This window comes from Lingula anatina, chromosome 1 (assembly GCF_051362555.1).
Source record: "Lingula anatina isolate TDL-2025a chromosome 1, LinAna3.0, whole genome shotgun sequence".
Taxonomy (NCBI): Eukaryota; Metazoa; Brachiopoda; class Lingulata; order Lingulida; family Lingulidae; genus Lingula; species Lingula anatina.
Genome location: NC_141767.1, coordinates 18,703,688 through 18,720,892, shown reverse-complemented (window position 1 = coordinate 18,720,892; position 17,205 = coordinate 18,703,688). Strand labels below are relative to the sequence as shown.

The window sequence follows — 17,205 nt, the reverse complement described above, 5'->3', positions numbered from 1 at the left end:
CGCATCCATGTGCGGTTGTGACTACTTGCAAATGTGTTTCACTTTGACCTCGCACCTGTCAACCGTCATAGCAACAACATAACTGTGTACAGTCGGACTATTTATCAGGTGAAAATATTCCTGCGCTAAAATTATTTTGAATTATTTGGGGATATTGGGCCTTTAAGAAGGGTTATTTTTACAACATAATGTTTGTTCTTTCTCAATATTTGCATACGGTCTGTAAAAATACAAATGTATCCAAATATTATTGGCAAACGAAGAACGACTTTGTTTTGCGGAGACGGGAGTAACTCGGCAGAATCCATCATGGCGTCCGGTGCCAAAATGGCACACAACTTTTATCAGAACGGAAAATATGGCACTCTACCTCAGACAAACCCTAAGGATGCCGAAATCACTCAGGATATGCACCTTAAGATGTCAAAGAAAATCGCACAGCTTACCAAGGTAATATCAGCTGCCCAGTTGTTACAGTATAAGGTAGCCAGTGAGTGTGATCAAGAATGTCACCATTCTCCAACTCTGGCACTCCATTGTTTTTATGTATTGAATATAGTGCTACCAAACACAATTACTAATAGTGTAGTATTTGTCTTGCAATACATTGAATATACAGTAAATGGGAATGTCATCTCTGGTTATTCGGTCAAGAATATAACTAGTGGATACATATTGTATTGTAAACAATGGCACAAATCGAGGTTTTGACAGCTCGATGACAGTTCAATGTTGGAAATTAATAATAATAATGTTAATCTGTCTTATTTATACATGTATTAAATTTGGCAACACTTTTGACCTTACAATATTACAAGTGCATGTGTCTGTATTTTCACTTTACTGAATTAAATCTGTGATCTGTAATAATAGATTAGTTTGCTAATTAAGTGTTACTCAATTGTCGGCACAGAAGAAAAAATAAAGTAGGTGAAAAATATTTCCTTCTTTAAATGTCAAAATGAGCGAGGGCATGGTGTCAAGCTTGAAGGAAACTTTTAAGGATTGGAAAAAAGAACTAGTGAAAATCAAACCAGATTCTGATTAAGTTCCAGGGTAGTAGGTTAGTAATTCTATACACCTAGCAAAATTGCTTCCAAACTTGGCCATTAAGGCAGCTGATGATTGAAAGATTAAGTCTTGACTAATGTCAAACTGGTGCCATGGGGCACATTTTACTGGATTTGCACATATCCATTTTCCTGATATTTAGATGGGCAAATGTCAAGGTTTATTTTCAGTTAGCAGTAGCCTGCTGTGAATGGTGCACACATGCTGGGTTCTGTTCAATTAAGACAGTAAATGCCCTTACATAAGTGATTTATTCAATGTACTCTGACTTTTTGCTTATCTAAGGGCCATTCCATCATATTTTGAAATGTAAAATGAAAAACCAAAAAGGTTTCACAGATGTTAAAAAGCACTTTTCTGTCAGATTAATTATTTACTTTCGGGTGATGATATTTGTTCCCTTTTATAACAGTATTTTTAAAACTACTAGTCTAATTTAGAGTCATTTCACTCTTTTGTTTAATCTTTTTGCAATAGAGATTCATACAAATTGCTGTACATATGGTTTGAGGTTAGGTGATTTTTTTAAATTTATGCCATGGACAAACATGCATCATTCTTAAATTTAGGAAAAATCTGATATTGTGACTGGATTGGTGCCAGATATTTCAAAAGTTAACCAATTATACTTATATTTGGAATTTAAGATCATTCTTTTCAGGTTTGTATGTAGATTTCTCAGCCATTATCATAGTTTTGATTTAAAATTTTTATGGTATTCTTTCTGTTTTTTAGGTTATTTATGCACTCAACACTAAAAATGATGAGCATGAAGCAGTCATTCAGAGTATCAAAGATCATCATGAAGAGGAAATGCAACAACTTATCACAGAAACAAGAGTCAAATTGGAAAACTACCGCACCCGAATGGGTGGGGACGTTGAACTCAAAAAGAAAATCACAGCCTTGGAAGCACTTGCTACAGAACACCAGCAGCAGAAACAGCAAGCACTGGAAGATTTTCAAAATTTTAAAAGAAGAGCCGAAGAACGGGAAATGCAATTAAAAACTGAGGAGTCTCAGAAAGTCATTCAGTTGTCTCAAGAGGTGCTAACTATAAAGAAACATTTTGAAGAGCAGCTGAGTAAATTTGATCAAGTAAAAGCTGACTTTGAGTCTAACCAAAGGACAGCTCTTGAAAATCTGAAAAAGGTGCATGCAAAAGAATTGGAGGATTTAAGAAATGCACAGAATTCACAGCAAAGTGATCTATCAAAGGAAAGGGAAAGGTTAGAACAACTATACTCCCAACAAATAGACCAGCTGAAAGGACAGATAGAGGAGCTAAATGGCGATAAAAAGAAAATAGCTGATGACTATGAGGATAAGCTGAGCAAAGCTAAAGCATTTTATGACAAAGAGCTGGATGTATTACGGAATGCACAAAACTCTGACATGGAAAGTCGGATTTCAGATCTGTTAGCTCAACAGGATAAGATAAAGAAAGACTTTGCTTACCAAGAAGGACAGTTTAAAAAGAGAATTGATGACTTAATTGAACAACTTTCTCGGTCAGAGGATGAAATTGCAAAGCAAAAAGAACAGCTACAAAATTATGAAAAGATGATCCAAGACAGAAGCAGTGACTCTGATACACTCAGTAGACAGGTCAGTAATTAAATATTGTGCTTGGAAAAGGAATTGTCATTATAAAAATCATCGTGCTGTGTGCAGATTTTAAACCTGATGCATTAAAAGTTTTGTTTTGCATTTAAATATTTATAATAAAAAAAGGGAGCAAGGTAAAAATTTGGTATTCAATTTTTTCCCTGGTAGTTGTGTTCTTGACAATGATTGGAATTTTTTTTTTCTCTTGAAATGAAATCAGAATGTAATAAAATTATTAATTGCAAAATTGCAAAATATCCTGAACTCCTTAAGTGCAAAGATTAAGGGTTAAAGTGAAAACAAAATACACCTGGCGTAATTATTACTGCATTTGAGATCTTTTATAACTTTTATTATTTTTAATGTATTATAGTTGTCAGATGCAAAGCATGAGACAGCACAGGCCATCACCAGATTGAAAGAGGTTGAAGGAGAGCTAGCTGCTTCCAAGGAAAGATGTTCAGAACAGGCAGCAGACATGCTGAAAAAGTCAAGTAAGTGGATTGCTTTGTGTTTTATATATCAGTTTGTGTCACATGTAGGTTATCTGAACATTTGAAGAATTATTCCACATTTGGCGCTTTGAACGAGAAGATAGTTTCACTGTATTTTGCACGAGGTGTATGTTTCACTGTATTCCAAGTGAAATACAACTATGCTATTGTTTAAAGCATTTTCCCTTGGATATTTTGGTTGTGCCTCAATTATTACACATACAGTGTGTGATTGATGTTGTAACTAGAGCATAAATCAAAATTGTTCTCAGTGAAAATGTGGATTGTTCATTTTAATGTAATGTTTTCTTGAATTCATAGATATAAATTTCTGATAGTGTCCATTTTTTAAAGCACTACCATCATATGTCTTTAACCATATTTCTTTTTGTATTTAACAGCCCTTCTTGGGCAGTTAGAGGCAACTAGACTTCAGAATGAAGCAACCATCAAAGACTTAGAATCTCAGTTATCAAAGCTAAAAGACAGGTCTGCATGGCTGGAAAAGGAGAGAGAAGGTTTGCAAAACAAGACACTAAGTCAAGAGGAAGAGAAGAATCACCAACTTAAATCACTGGAGAGGGTAGGTGTAGTCTTTCAAGGGATTTTTTTTCTTAATTAATTATTTGCATGGTCAGATCAGAGATGTATAAAGTGTTTAAAATTATTGCAAAAACAGTGTTTTAGGTTTTTTATTTTGTTTGAAATAAAATATGTTCAAGTTTGTCAAATGATATTTATTAGTTTCAATATAATTGCAGTCCCTTGAAGATTTGTCACTTGAGAAACAGGCTCTTAAAGAAAGGTATGAGAGGGACCTTAATAGTCTTGAGGAGTCCCATGCCAAACGGGAAAGGGAACTTCAAAACAACCATGAGGCTGAAATGATGGAGCTGAAAAAGAAGCACAAAGAGGAGTTGGAAAACCAGAGGAAAGCATCTACAGAAATGATTACACAGTTGAAAAAGGTATAATAATTTTACCAGTCTCTAGATATACATAATTTCCACATCTTAGTGTCAAAATAAAAACAAAACAAAATAAAAATGAGTGTTGGCAGGTCAGAATTTTAAATATTGATGCTATTTCAATTTGTAATCATAAATTATTCATGTCAACATAATTTTCCCTGTAAATGTGTATTGATAGCACTCGCTTTAATCAAAAATAAAAATAACCTTTGACTTAAATAATGAATAATGACAGCATGAACAGCACTTACTTTGATATTTGAAATTTTTTCCAGGAAAACCAGGATAAAATAGAAGCACTCCAAAAACAACATAATGAAGAGATCACCTCCATGAAAGCAGAACATGAAAGAGTACAGGGAGATCTTAGTCATAAATTGAAGACTGCAGAAGAGGAGGTAGGTTTTTATATGCATGTTAAGATTTAAAATGTTGTACTTATGTAAAAATATGAATAGTTATTCCATTTTTTACACTAATTTCTGAAATAACAGTGCCTTTCAATAGCTATTACTATGAATATTGTAATCATTTATGGACAGACAATAAAGGTCAACAAATAGATAGAAAAATTTGTTTAGATAAAAAATTGAAATGGATGTCGAATAATCTTCATCAACTAATAAATATAAGAATATTTCAGTTTGCAATTCAATGATGACACATGATTTGATCTTTTATGAAATTAATCATAATACACTGCTGTTTTAATGTTAAAACATAGAGAAGAACCTGTAATGTTTACTGTGTGTTAAAATACTCTAGGTGAGGCGGCTTGAGAAACTGGTTAAAGAGAGTGAGCAAGGTCTGGGCTCTGCATCCTCACATATTGACAGTTTGAAGGAAGTCAGTGATAAACTAAAAGCAGAGCTGGATAGCACCAAAGCCGAGCTCCGTGCAGTGTCAAACCAAAAGTCCAACCTACAGGCTGAGCTGGAGAAACTGAGAGCCATACATGACACTAAGATGAGGGAGGCACAGTTAGAATTAAAGACAAAATTGGATCAACTCTCCAAAGATTTGGATGCAAAATGGACAGACACTTTGAGGTAAAAGGGCGTAGGATTATACCAATTTTGTCATTTACTATTTAAGGAAGTGTGTATTTAATTTTTAGTCTCAAAATTATTTCTTTAGCAAAGGCAATGTTCTCCCATAATTGATATGCATTGTTAATGCATATTATATATACAGTAATTTATGTGTTATGGGTATTTTACTAAAATTCAATTTGTTAAATCTTAATTATTAGGAAAGAGTGTTTGAAGCTGAGATCTGAGTTAACTGAGCAGAAAGAGGAGGACAAGCGTGCAGCCTTACAGCAGCTAGCTAAGATGAAGGATGAAGAAATAGCAGCAGCCAGAGAGGGCTGGGAGAGGAAAGTTACTCAGTTGCTGGATGAGGTAAGACTGTTATAACTTAAATACATTTTATCTTAAATCTTTTTGAATTTATTGTGCATGGTGATTATGACTTTTTGATGACATCATATATTACATTGTAATTACATCGTTGCATTGTGACCTTGCAGCTTGTCTGCTTATGATCGACTAAAAAGTAATGAATATGGGTATTTGGCTCTGTTAACTGACATTGTTTATGTAATTGCAGATATCTATGCTCAAAAGGAATATAGATGCCAAATCCAGTGAGTCTTCAGAACTCCTAGCTGATCTTAAACAGAAGGCAGCTGCCGAGGAAAAGCGTCTGAGGGACCAAATGAATGAGGCAGCAGATGAGTATGCTAAGAAGGTTGAAGCTCTAGAGAGAATTCATGCTGAGAAGATCAAAAATCTTGAAGCTCAAAGAATCAAGGAAGTTGAGGTAATTTAAGCAAAAAGACTCCTGATTAATTCACCTTTCACATGTGAGTGCTATAGTCATTAAAACAAAGTTGATATTAACCATTTAAATTTTATAGTACTCTTTTTTTTTTTTTTTTTTTTTTTTTGTACTTACTTCTTATTAAACAAATTTAAACAGTTTTGGATAAAATTTTGCCTTTCCCACTTTTAGGAAATGGAGAGGACTCTTACATCTAAGCACATGGAAGAAATGAGCAATACTATAAAGGCACAGAAGGCCCTGATTGAATCAGTGAAAGATCAGGCGGATAAACAGAGAGATCAGGACCTGGAAACACAGCATAAGATTCACTTGTCAGAAAAAGGTTTGTTTTTAGAATAATGAGATATCTGAAAGTTTTATCCTGTCTGATAAAGTTAATGGAGAGAATATATATATATTTTTCAATACATGGAAAATTAGCTTTTAAACTTATATATATCATTTTTGTACTGTGACATACTGTTACTTTTTTAGTGTTTTAAATGGTATATTTTTTCACTGAATAAAAACATTCCTTATGACCCAAAATCATGCCTGCTTGTAGAAACACTGAAGTCAGAGCTTGCTCACAGACATGCAATGGAGTTGGAGCAAATGAACAAGGCTCACAATACACAGATGAATGCTGCCAGAATGGAGCTTGAAAGAGCCATAGAGCTTTCAAAACAAAAGGTATGCAAGATTATATTTTGATAATGATGAACGTTTCAACATACTATTTTAGATATTATCAAGGACTTGGTTTGTTTTCATGTCAAATATTTTTTTACCATTCTTTCAGAGAAGAGATACATATTTGACTTATATTATAATGCCCCAGAGTAGAAAAGGAATAAAATTATAATTATTACATTAATACTATTTTTAGGAAAGAGACTTTGAAATTAGGTCTACTGAACTTCAAGAGGAGGTGCGGCACAGGGAAAAACACATATCCAATTTGGAAGCAGAGATAAGGCAGGTTCAAGAAGGCTTGGACCAGATGAGGAGAGAGGTAGAATTCAAAGGCAAAGAGATACTCAAGATCAGGAGTGAAGCAAACCAGCAACTTAGGTATGTATACAGAACAATTTAGAATACATTGGGAATAAGAATATATAATCGTAGATATCATCAATAATTGATTAATTAAAAAAGAGTATTGTTCTTTACTCGAGTGTAAACAGAAAAAATTAACAAAAAAAATTTTTTTTTAATGTGTAAGTCATGAGGAAAAATTAGCATATAAATTAATCAAGTTGTGCAGGAAATTGCTCATTTTAATAAAACAACTTAAAACTGTAGGAAACGTGAAGAACAACTTGCTCAGCAGCATGAAGAGCAAGTCAACAGTTTGTCTGCAGATCATCTAAGGGAGACTCAAGACATGCTGGGAGAATTCAACAGGGCACAGGATTTGCTCAAGGACAAGATTTCTGCATTGCAAATCATGTAAGTATACACACTTAATGTTTTGAAATGGTTGAAAATTAATGACATTCTAAGACCAGTCATGGCAGAATCCTTTAATTTTTTAAAAACTTTTTTTATTTGATTAAAAAGTTGCGTGGAAAAATGCTTGCCTTCTTTATAATTCTCAAACAATTTTACCTTTGCAGGCTCGAAGAAGCAGAAGATAACTACAGGAACAGGGAGTCAAGACCAGAAGATTTGGAAATGATAAAACAGTTGCAAAAGGCCCTCGAAGATAGGGAGGAGTACATGAAAAGACTGGAAGATGAGAAGAAATATTATCAGTTGGAATTGGTCAATAGAGAAACCAACTTCAACAAAGTGTTTAATACACAGCCTAATGTAGGGGTGCTCAATCCATTTATGAAGGTGAGAATTCCAACATCAGTATGTAAAAAACCTATAGGAAACAGCCCTGCTTTGCTTCCTTTCTACAATCAGGTGCTCCTTTGGTGACATCTCAGTGTTGACCAATTATTTGAGTGTAGTATAAATATATATCCAGTCTAGTAACAGGACTGGATCATTCAGGTGAAAAGTAATTTGAAAGAAACGCCAGTTTTTATTTCACTTTTTTTCCAGTTTTATAAAGTATTTTATTTCTTTTTCAGCCAAAGAAGAAAGGAGACAAAGGCCCCACGAAATACACCAGCTCACCTTCCCTAAACAGACTCCAGCCCCTTCCTGGCTCTCCTGTCCACGAGGAAAAGTTGAATCCCATCAAACCACTTCCACCAACTGCAGTCAAGAAGTTTATGGTTTAATATTGGACTGGTTGAAAGTCTTTATAATGCAAAGTGTCTATGATTAATATGAGGCATGATCAGTAGTCCTCAAGATGCAGAAAGAAAATGGTTACACAAGTTTTTGATAGATGTGCCAGTGCGTTATCCGTCCATCTTACGAGTTTGATCAACAGTTTCAAAACTCGTCTTCCAAAGACAGTGGTGAACATTTGAAATTAATTTCTCAGAAAAAGTCCCTTTATATATGTCTTTACAGTAGAAAGAAACTTGCTTTTTATGTCCAATGTGCCAAAGTATGTATAAGAATGCATTTAAATAATATTATAATTAATATTTATATAAGCTTTGAAGTGCTTAAGTAGTTATTTCAAAAATAATTAACAATTTACTCACAATTCTGCACATATTCCATGTAAGAATTATGTTAAGATAAGTTTTTGCAAATAAATAAATTTATATGCTAAGTATCGGAATGCTTTCTTCTTCGAACAATTGAAAATCCATTTCATAAAGGCACAACTGATAATAACAATTTTCCCCACTGACAGTTTCTTCTCCATTTGTCGATTCCAAACTCGAAAAAGCACAAGGGCTGAGATGCCAGTAACTTTGAATAAAGCACACCAGTACAAAACATTAAGGTGTGTGAAAAGTCAAATTGATAGGTGCAAGTCTGTTAACAGGTGGGGTGGCCATGTCGTCAACCTCTGGGCGTATTCTAGTGGTTATTACTGATCCCACATCATCTGTGTTCATAAGATTTGCACCATCTGCAAGGGGACGCAGTCTCGCTATCTGTCGAAGAAGTGCTTTACCCTCTTCTCTAGTCTGAAAGCAACAATTTTTTTACCGAGCTGAGAAATGTCAATTCAATATTTTGGCATATTTCTGTGAGCTTTGGGATATTTGTACAGGCAGTCTGAGTGCAAACTTATCTAAGGCTGTAAAGTTCACAATGGACCTTTATATATTATAAGTAAAAAAATAAATAAAAAGTGAATTAAAAGCAATCTTCCCTATTTCACCAATGCATAGCACATCCAGTCTGTTGAGATAATTGCAATCTAGAAATCTTTTACACTCTTAATTTCTATTTAATAAAATTCACTATTTTCTCCAGTATGAAAGAAACTAACAGGAAAAGAAGATTTCTAAGAAAAATAAAATTTGCTGTATAAAAGTTTTATGCTCATTGCATGTCTTTGCAAACTTGTTCAGTAGTATTTTCTTCCAAAACATTCACTCACTCCTCATTACGGGCATAGGTACATTACCTCATTATATTCTGTGCACTTCTGGGCAGCAATATAAGCATCATCTAACTGATTGTGCTTGATGTGATAGTTGGCCAGGTACTTGTAAGCATGGGCTTGTTCATCTGTGCTGAATGCCTGAAAATGTTAAAGAAGCTGTGAAGAACCCACATAAGATATGCCAACATATGAAAATTTCATAGCTGTGAATTGCAAGAGATGTTTTAACAACAACCTCAAAACTGTTTCCCATATAATCATCAAAACATTTAACATTTATTACAATTATAGTTTATCAAGTTTGGAAAAAAGGGGGGGAATTCTATGAGCAATTTCAAATGTCTTCATATCTTGTTACAGTAAAAGAGTGATGCTACCTACTCCAGTGCGTATGGTTTCATTGATATAGTCAGTATAGGCTGCAGCAGCTTGGTCTTCTTCACTAAGACGTTCATACAACCTGAATTAGTATCAAAGCTTAGATTAAACATCTTATTGCTAAAAAAATCTAAATAAATTTAAAGAACTGGGGAAAACTACAATAATGAAAATAGTAAGACGTGTGAATAAATAGACCTTATCAATTACTATAATCTCCTCAGTCTTATAATTACCATTTTAACTGAATGCCACTTTAAATACTATTCAAATCACTGCATGAGCTTATGCTTTAGTAGACTAACTTTGCCAGCTTGATAAGTGCCAGTGTTCCTTCCTGGTCTCCCATGGCATGTGCCTTCCAAAAACACTTCTTGGCTTCTTGAAGACGGTCCAGCTTTTCATAGCATTCTCCAAGGGCTACAATCATCCTAGAATCATTTGGTCTGAAATAAAAAGGATGAAAAGATGCAAACCACCTAATCTAAAAGAATAACTTGTTTTACTGGTAGCTTTTTGGAATTAATTCTAGTGAGTCAGTAGGTTCAATAACGAACAACTGACACAACTGAGGCTATACACTGCAAATTCTAATTTGTTCTGTATGGATCTACACTGAGTTGATATTTCAATAAGCTTGTAATTAAGCATTTAAAAAAAGTTATGGGATTTATAAATATTTGCTGCAGAAATATTTATTTTCCCAGCAGCTACCTTAAGAGAAGACACTTACTTCAGCATCTGGGCTTGTCTGTAATAATACAGACAATAAAATGGCATTTTCAAGATTTCATAGGTTTGCCCCAGTCCATACCAGGCCCTGTAGTCTCTGCGATTGACCTCTGAAAACCAAAAAACATGTAAGCAAAATACTTCAAATACAATACTCAGGTTGACCTCTGAAGAGCAAGAACACAATATACAATCAAAAACAAAACCAGACTGTCACCAATTATTCAGTGTGACTAAACAGTAGTTTTTATCTTTAAAAAAAATCATGATGAGATATATGCAATGTTCCAAGTCAATGAAACGGTATCACCTACCTATTGCCTGTCTGTATGCCTGAATAGCTGCAGATGTATTTTTCATTTCCATAAATTCATGGCCCATCAGTGTCCACGCTGAGAGATAGCGTGGGTTTAGCTTTAAGGCACGTTGAAAGTACAACACAGCTTTCTCATGCTGACAGCGCAAACTGTAATAATTCCCTGCAACCAGTAATGAATATCCCATTAGAGTACAACTCAAGGCCAAGTAAAACACATACACACTATGAAAGGAAAATTGCCATTAAATTGGTTCATATCATATTCAACTTTTTATTTCCTTTTTTTTCAATATACTAAATATATCACAAGAATAAAATCTGATACATCAACACAGTAGTTTTACTATCTACACAGCCTTTTCCCAACTAGGCATAGATGAACAGGTACTTCTATGAACCTACCTATCACACAACATGTCTCCACTCTATACTTGTCAATATCACAGCAGTGATGTGCTAAATGAGCCAACTCTGCTCTCATTTCCTGAAAGGGAATCAAATGAATTAAGTCATGGGATTATGATATTACATACATTACTGTTAAGATGACTGGATGTATCCTTTTTTTAATTAACCAAATCTGAATTTGATTTTTAATACAGTAATCTTCACCTAACAACATCCATATCCATCCATAAGACTTATTCTTTGAAAGATTTAAAATGGATTTATACCTTAACATATAACAGATTAGAATACACATCCATATTTTCAAGCCTGCATGGGTCAGCTTTTCTTAGTTCAGTAAATGCATTGACAGCCTGATCAACCTCTGGAGAAAAAGAAAAATAACTTAACATTAGAAAAGAAATGGATTTGAAACAATGAGATGCTATCAAAAGACATCCTACAATACAAATCGATGTGCACACTGTGACATGTAATACATGGTTTATATTTAGTTTATCAAATTTATTACTTAACTCTGCCTACATTTATTCACTGTTTACTAAACTAACCTCGGAAGTTGTGGTAGGCAATGGCAATTTGTGAAAGCACATAGCTGTTCTTGGCAAAGCCTTGGTCGCGGATGGCCTGTAGAAGTTTAAGACCCTCATCATTAAGCTGGAGTTCTAGATAGGTGTGTGCCAGGAAAAACTGCTTCATCCAGTGGTCAGGTAAGGATAGGGTTGAGAGCTTAAAAAAGGGACACAAATATCTTAATATTATGTCATAGATACAATACTCCAGTCCGCAGGGGCCCTGTGACAAAAATGTCGAAGTGCAGTTATGGGAGAGAGGCATACTTAATATGAGAGCTTAAAAAAGGGACACAAATATCTTAATATTATGTCATAGATACAATACTCCAGTCCGCAGGGGCCCTGTGACAAAAATGTCGAAGTGCAGTTATGGGAGAGAGGCATACTTAATATGAGTACCAGTGCAGGATTGTCATATGCTACCTACTTTTATAATGAAAAGATTTTGGACTTTGCGCCAGAGACGAACACAAAGGTTTGATGGCAGAACAATATTCCTTTGGTGAGGAAGTTGGTCGCTGATATGTCCAATACAATGGACATTTGGCAAAGAACATTACAGGCTCTCTGAGTTGCAAGACAGCCCCTTGGCAGGTTTGGCACTATGCAGACAGCACTGGAAAGGAGCTGTGCGTGGTTTCATTATTTGAAGCTTACCTTTCTCATGTGCCACCAAGAAGAAGATTTTACAGACGCCCTATTTCAAGAAAAGATGGGATCATCACCTTTAGTTCACAGCCAGTTGGCCTGAATACTTTATCAGGATATTTACCCAAGATGTTTAAGGAGGCTGACATTGATAGGAAGGAGGAATATAATGGGACACAGTGGCAAAGTTACTTGCTGTACTGAGTTGTGTAAAGCGGAGTTTGATGAACAGATGATCAAGAAACAGAGTGGTCACACAACCAGTGCAGCAAAGCTATACAACAGACTCCCTTGACCTGGAGCAGCAAGCGACACTTTACAGCCCTTCCAACCCAATTCAGCCCCAGCCACTTCATGCAGCAGCAGCAGCAGCAGCACCACCACCAGCAGTTTAGATACTGAGAAGTTCCCAAAAAAACACAACTTCTGCTCCCCCATCAAGTAATGATGATAAGGCTACCTTGATATTTCATATGCCTTCAAATTATGATGATGATGATTCTTACTCTCTCAACACTGTGTATATCTTTGCAGCACAATGGGCTTGAATAAACGGAAATAAGAACATAGAAAAGCCAAAGGAAAAAATGGTTTTCCACTTATCGTGTTATCGGTAAAAGTGCACTGCGATGGCAGGTGATAGCTATCTGTACAGAAAAAGATGTTCTTTGTCTTGAACCGTTGGTGGTTAGATTCAGATTACTTACCATATCTCTATCTGTAATCAAAGCTGCCAACTCCTGCCATGCTCCCCAGTGAAGAGGTTCACTTTGAATAGCATCTATGAATACATCCACTGCTTCCTTTAACAGTTCCAACTTCTTTAACACCACTCCATACCTGTGCAGAGATAAATATGAAACACATTTGAAAATTATTCAGTTTTAGCCATTAATAAAAGTTCCAGTTGGCAACATCATGTTGTTGTCTTGAGTCTAATATTCTTTAATATAAGTTATCATATATGAGGTCATAGTAATATTCACTAATGGATAAAACAGTATTTCAGAACAAACTATTAGAAATACGATACTCAGATTAATTGCAATTCTTATCATTTCATCATTATGTAAAGTTTCTAGAAAAAGACTTATACAAATAAGTTAATTAATATATTGACTGTAAAACATTTACTTACAAATACAAACAATATCCATCAAGACTATTAGTGTTGTGCTTTTTATGAAGCTCAGTTCTCAGCAGCTTTAGGTGATCATTCTCCACAGAATCTGGGGGACCTGACAAAGACAATATTTGACATAGGGGTACAATGCATGTCCCAAAAAGCAGTACCAACTGCCTCAATAAAATGTTTTATTCCAATGAAGAAATAAAGCTATAAAGCTGAGTTTCCCTTTCAACAGCAAATATTGTGCTTACCAATGGAATCTGTCATATCATCAGTTTTCTTCTTTTCTCCAGCTAAATATCTTGAGAACTTGTTGAGAAAATAGACCTTTGGATCCTCACATTCCTCAGTGAAAAATGCAGCTCTGTCATATTCTTTTAAGTCAAAGTAGCTTTTTGCTAATGTGTACCTATCATATTCTTTGCAGAAAGCCTGCAAAAGATTTTTTAAAATCCCATATTCATGATTGCACAAGTGAATTAAAAATTTAATTTCCTCTTGAAATGAATAATCTCTTTTTTACACTTGCTAAATCTTAATTTCAAACTTTAATATTTTTTCTACACAAAGCCTTGTGACGAGTTTCAAATATGTAATCAAATTCAACTTTCTGTCATAAAGAAAAAGACTTCCAACTCACATCTGAAGAAGTTGGCTGTACTTGGAGTGCATTTGTTGGCACCTGATTCAATGAAAATATCATTTCAGCAGACCTACAATAAGAAAAAACTATACAGTAAAAAATCATAGTTAATTGATATTATCAACAAAAATATGGTGAAAATGTTTTCTTACTGAACTGAAATGGGAAAAAAATGCTGCTAAATGGCCTGAAATTAAAAAGACGAAATCATGAAATCCTGATCCTTAGCTTGTATGCCTCCCTTGTTATAGTTAAGGTCAGAAGAGCTTGTACTGCCACACATCAGAAAAGTGGATTCTGTCAGAATTGATGTGTAGGCTGGAAGGATTTTGCAAACCTTTATTTTTCCAGAAAGGAGAAAAATACATTCCTGTGTACCATACTTAGAAGAAAACAAATACTTAAGCCAATCCACATGAGGATTCAAAGAGAGGTGAGTGAAGCAAATCCTGTGATGTACTTGCTTCACAACTGTGTTGAACACCAACGTCGTTGTGAAATCTCTTATCAAGATCTTTTATGCTGCAACATACTTGAGAAGGAGAGATGTTAAGATCAGAGAGGTCGTGTTAGACCCAATAAGCAAGATGACCTAGTCTGGGCAGACCTGGTGGAGAATGCCAGACCACCTCAGGGGCTGCTATCATATTTATTAGAAAAATTAATATTTAAACTTGTTTTACAGAGAGGAATAGATCTTATCGGGTCGCTACCAACTTCCAGCAGTGGTAATAAATACATATGCACAATGACATGCTATTACAGTAAATGGGCACAAGCAAGGGGCCTTGCCATCGAAAGAGGCCACAGGAGTAGCTTCGTTCCTACTAGATCTTTTTGTGGTAATGATATCTTACATATAGACCATTGTTTTAAATTAAAGTAAGATATGAAATTTTGATTAATATATTTATGAAAAGGAGATATTTGAATAATTTTTTCAATCAATGCAAATATGCAATGGCATATTTAATTGTTTAATCATATAACTGATATTTTACTTGTTTTTATCAGTTTTGGTTTCCTAAAGAAGATGATTAGTGACCAGGGAATGGAGTTTAATAACACCCTTATAGAAGAGATCACAAACTTACTGAAAATAAGCCATCGCAGTGCAATAAGCTAACAGGTAAAAAGTTTGAATTTCTTGATAAATATGGGCCAATTATTGTTTTATGTGCCAAGAAAATGATGACAATAAAACCTTATATTATTTCAGAAAAGATTCAATCAAACATTGGAGAAGATGCACTTGAAATTGAGAGATGAGGACCAGTGAGTGGGATATGCTTTTAAAGCAAGTGGTCTTCACCTACAACACAGCAAGGCAGAGTACAACTAAATTCTCACCATTCTTTGCAATGTATGGTAGGTATGTAAGATCGTTTGGGTCTTAATCTTTTATTATATAACTGTTGATTCACCATTTGATTAAATGCATTAATATTTACAGTACAATGAAATGCCACACTAACTGTAGCTGATTTTTAGCGATGGGAGATAAATTTTGATAATATGTTATCCTCTAAATAAAATAATGTTTCTTCACCAGAGAACCTGCACTTCTACAGGACAGTACTTGAAGTGGGTCAGATGACGGAGAAGACGAACAAGAAGTGAGCCTGCAGGTCCTCCAAAAAGCCATAGAGAGAAGATCACAAGCTATGTCAAAAGCAGGTTAGGCTGCTCTTGAAAATATTGCCCAAGCACAAGAAAGGCAAAAGCAAGATTATGACAGAAGGCATATTATCCATGATGTAAGTAAACCACGGACAATAAACATTTCACTTTCATTTTAGTTTTCTAGTAACTTTTCAAATTTGTTAAAATTGCTACATGTTAATTTGTAACCAGTAATTTATTACAGGTCAGATATTAAGATATTTATTATATATATATGTGTCTCATTAAATGATAAACGACCCATGGACATAAATGCATCTTTAGTCTTTAGTATATGTCCTTCTCATTACAGACAATCCCTTAGGGCACCAAGATGTTGAAAAAGAACATGCGGAGATCAGACTGTAAAGGTAACCAAAACCAAGATCCATGGCTGGGTCCATATGTGGTATGGGGCCAAACCAAAAACAAAGCTTATATGTTGAGGACTGTGGAGGGGGATATCCTGAAAGGAGCAGTAAATGGAGCAAATTTAATATTTGTAGAGTGATATGAATCGAGTGAATAAAATAAAGAATACACAAGTAATAAAATAAAATTTTGAATATAATTTTGTTATTGTTGTTTCTTTATTTTCTCTTTCATTTATTTAATTTGTCGGTTAATTTGTTGGGTGATCATTTTTTTTTAAATTAAGAAATTGAACCGAATAAAGTCTGTCTATATGGAATTAAAAATAACAATCTCATTCTAAACCAAATAAATTACACATTCTTCACCAACATTACAAACACAAAGCAACGTCAGGGGACATCAATTCCTAGTTTACTAGGGAAAATGTACGACTAGGACATCGATGCCCGTCTGAAGGAAGTAGAATACTAAGTAACAGTTGTCTGGAGGACTTCTAATCTCAGGACACGTATTCCTAGGAACGGAGGGCCCAGGACATGCATTCCCAGGACTTAGTGTCCGCAGGGCATTATTTCTTAGGAATACATGTCCTACGAACATGCATTACGGCGGACATCCATTCCCTCCACACCGGCGGGACTGGTGCCAATGGCATTTATTGTTTTCACAAACACAATATATAGATATTTCCACTTAAAATATTATTTGGTGTTAAGTGCGTGCCTTACCATTTTGCACTTTGCATCAAACCCCTCTCGGAACATTCCCGGTTTGCCAAAAGAAGATCCCGTTTGATAACAGAGAGGTCCCACCTCAAAACCTCCGCCATTTTGCTATACTGATATAAACGCGCGAAAAAAATAGTTAACATTGAAAGAGGACGAAGAGCAACA

The 17,205-nt window shown here is 34.9% G+C and overlaps 2 protein-coding genes across 2 annotated transcripts; one reads left to right on the top strand and one right to left on the bottom strand.

Annotated features, from left to right (window-relative positions):
- The first annotated feature begins 262 nt into the window (after nucleotides 1-262).
- On the top strand, nucleotides 263-8,663 carry LOC106168200 (protein FAM184A). The gene is made up of 15 exons (XM_013547171.3): nucleotides 263-450; nucleotides 1,807-2,679; nucleotides 3,053-3,173; nucleotides 3,575-3,756; nucleotides 3,935-4,141; nucleotides 4,420-4,542; nucleotides 4,910-5,193; nucleotides 5,397-5,547; nucleotides 5,756-5,968; nucleotides 6,161-6,314; nucleotides 6,537-6,664; nucleotides 6,861-7,045; nucleotides 7,277-7,423; nucleotides 7,591-7,813; nucleotides 8,056-8,663. Exons 1-15 carry the CDS (start codon nucleotides 310-312, stop codon nucleotides 8,206-8,208), a joined length of 3,285 nt encoding a protein of 1,094 aa, XP_013402625.2. The 5' UTR covers nucleotides 263-309; the 3' UTR covers nucleotides 8,209-8,663.
- On the bottom strand, nucleotides 8,412-17,177 carry LOC106168202 (uncharacterized). The gene is made up of 14 exons (XM_013547172.3): nucleotides 17,041-17,177; nucleotides 14,273-14,345; nucleotides 13,884-14,064; nucleotides 13,642-13,741; nucleotides 13,211-13,343; nucleotides 11,832-12,009; nucleotides 11,547-11,644; nucleotides 11,275-11,356; nucleotides 10,868-11,032; nucleotides 10,555-10,663; nucleotides 10,127-10,267; nucleotides 9,825-9,903; nucleotides 9,465-9,581; nucleotides 8,412-9,018 (listed from the first exon to the last, which is right to left on the bottom strand). The coding sequence occupies exons 1-14, from the start codon at nucleotides 17,139-17,141 to the stop codon at nucleotides 8,827-8,829; spliced, it is 1,749 nt and encodes a 582-aa protein (XP_013402626.2). The 5' UTR covers nucleotides 17,142-17,177; the 3' UTR covers nucleotides 8,412-8,826.
- Between the last annotated feature and the right edge of the window lie 28 nt (nucleotides 17,178-17,205).

Excerpts from the sequence above, each read along its gene's own strand:
- LOC106168200 (XM_013547171.3), top strand. The coding sequence starts at position 310 with ATGGCGTCCGGTGCCAAAATGGCACACAACTTTTATCAGAACGGAAAA. Across the intron at positions 4,543-4,909 it reads TGAAGACTGCAGAAGAGGAG|GTGAGGCGGCTTGAGAAACT; the intron begins GTAGGTTTTTAT and ends AAAATACTCTAG. Across the intron at positions 6,315-6,536 it reads GATTCACTTGTCAGAAAAAG|AAACACTGAAGTCAGAGCTT; the intron begins GTTTGTTTTTAG and ends GCCTGCTTGTAG.
- LOC106168202 (XM_013547172.3), bottom strand. The coding sequence starts at position 17,141 with ATGGCGGAGGTTTTGAGGTGGGACCTCTCTGTTATCAAACGGGATCTT. Across the intron at positions 11,357-11,546 it reads CTAATCTGTTATATGTTAAG|GAAATGAGAGCAGAGTTGGC; the intron begins GTATAAATCCAT and ends ATTCCCTTTCAG. Across the intron at positions 9,019-9,464 it reads AGTGCACAGAATATAATGAG|ACTAGAGAAGAGGGTAAAGC; the intron begins GTAATGTACCTA and ends TGTTGCTTTCAG.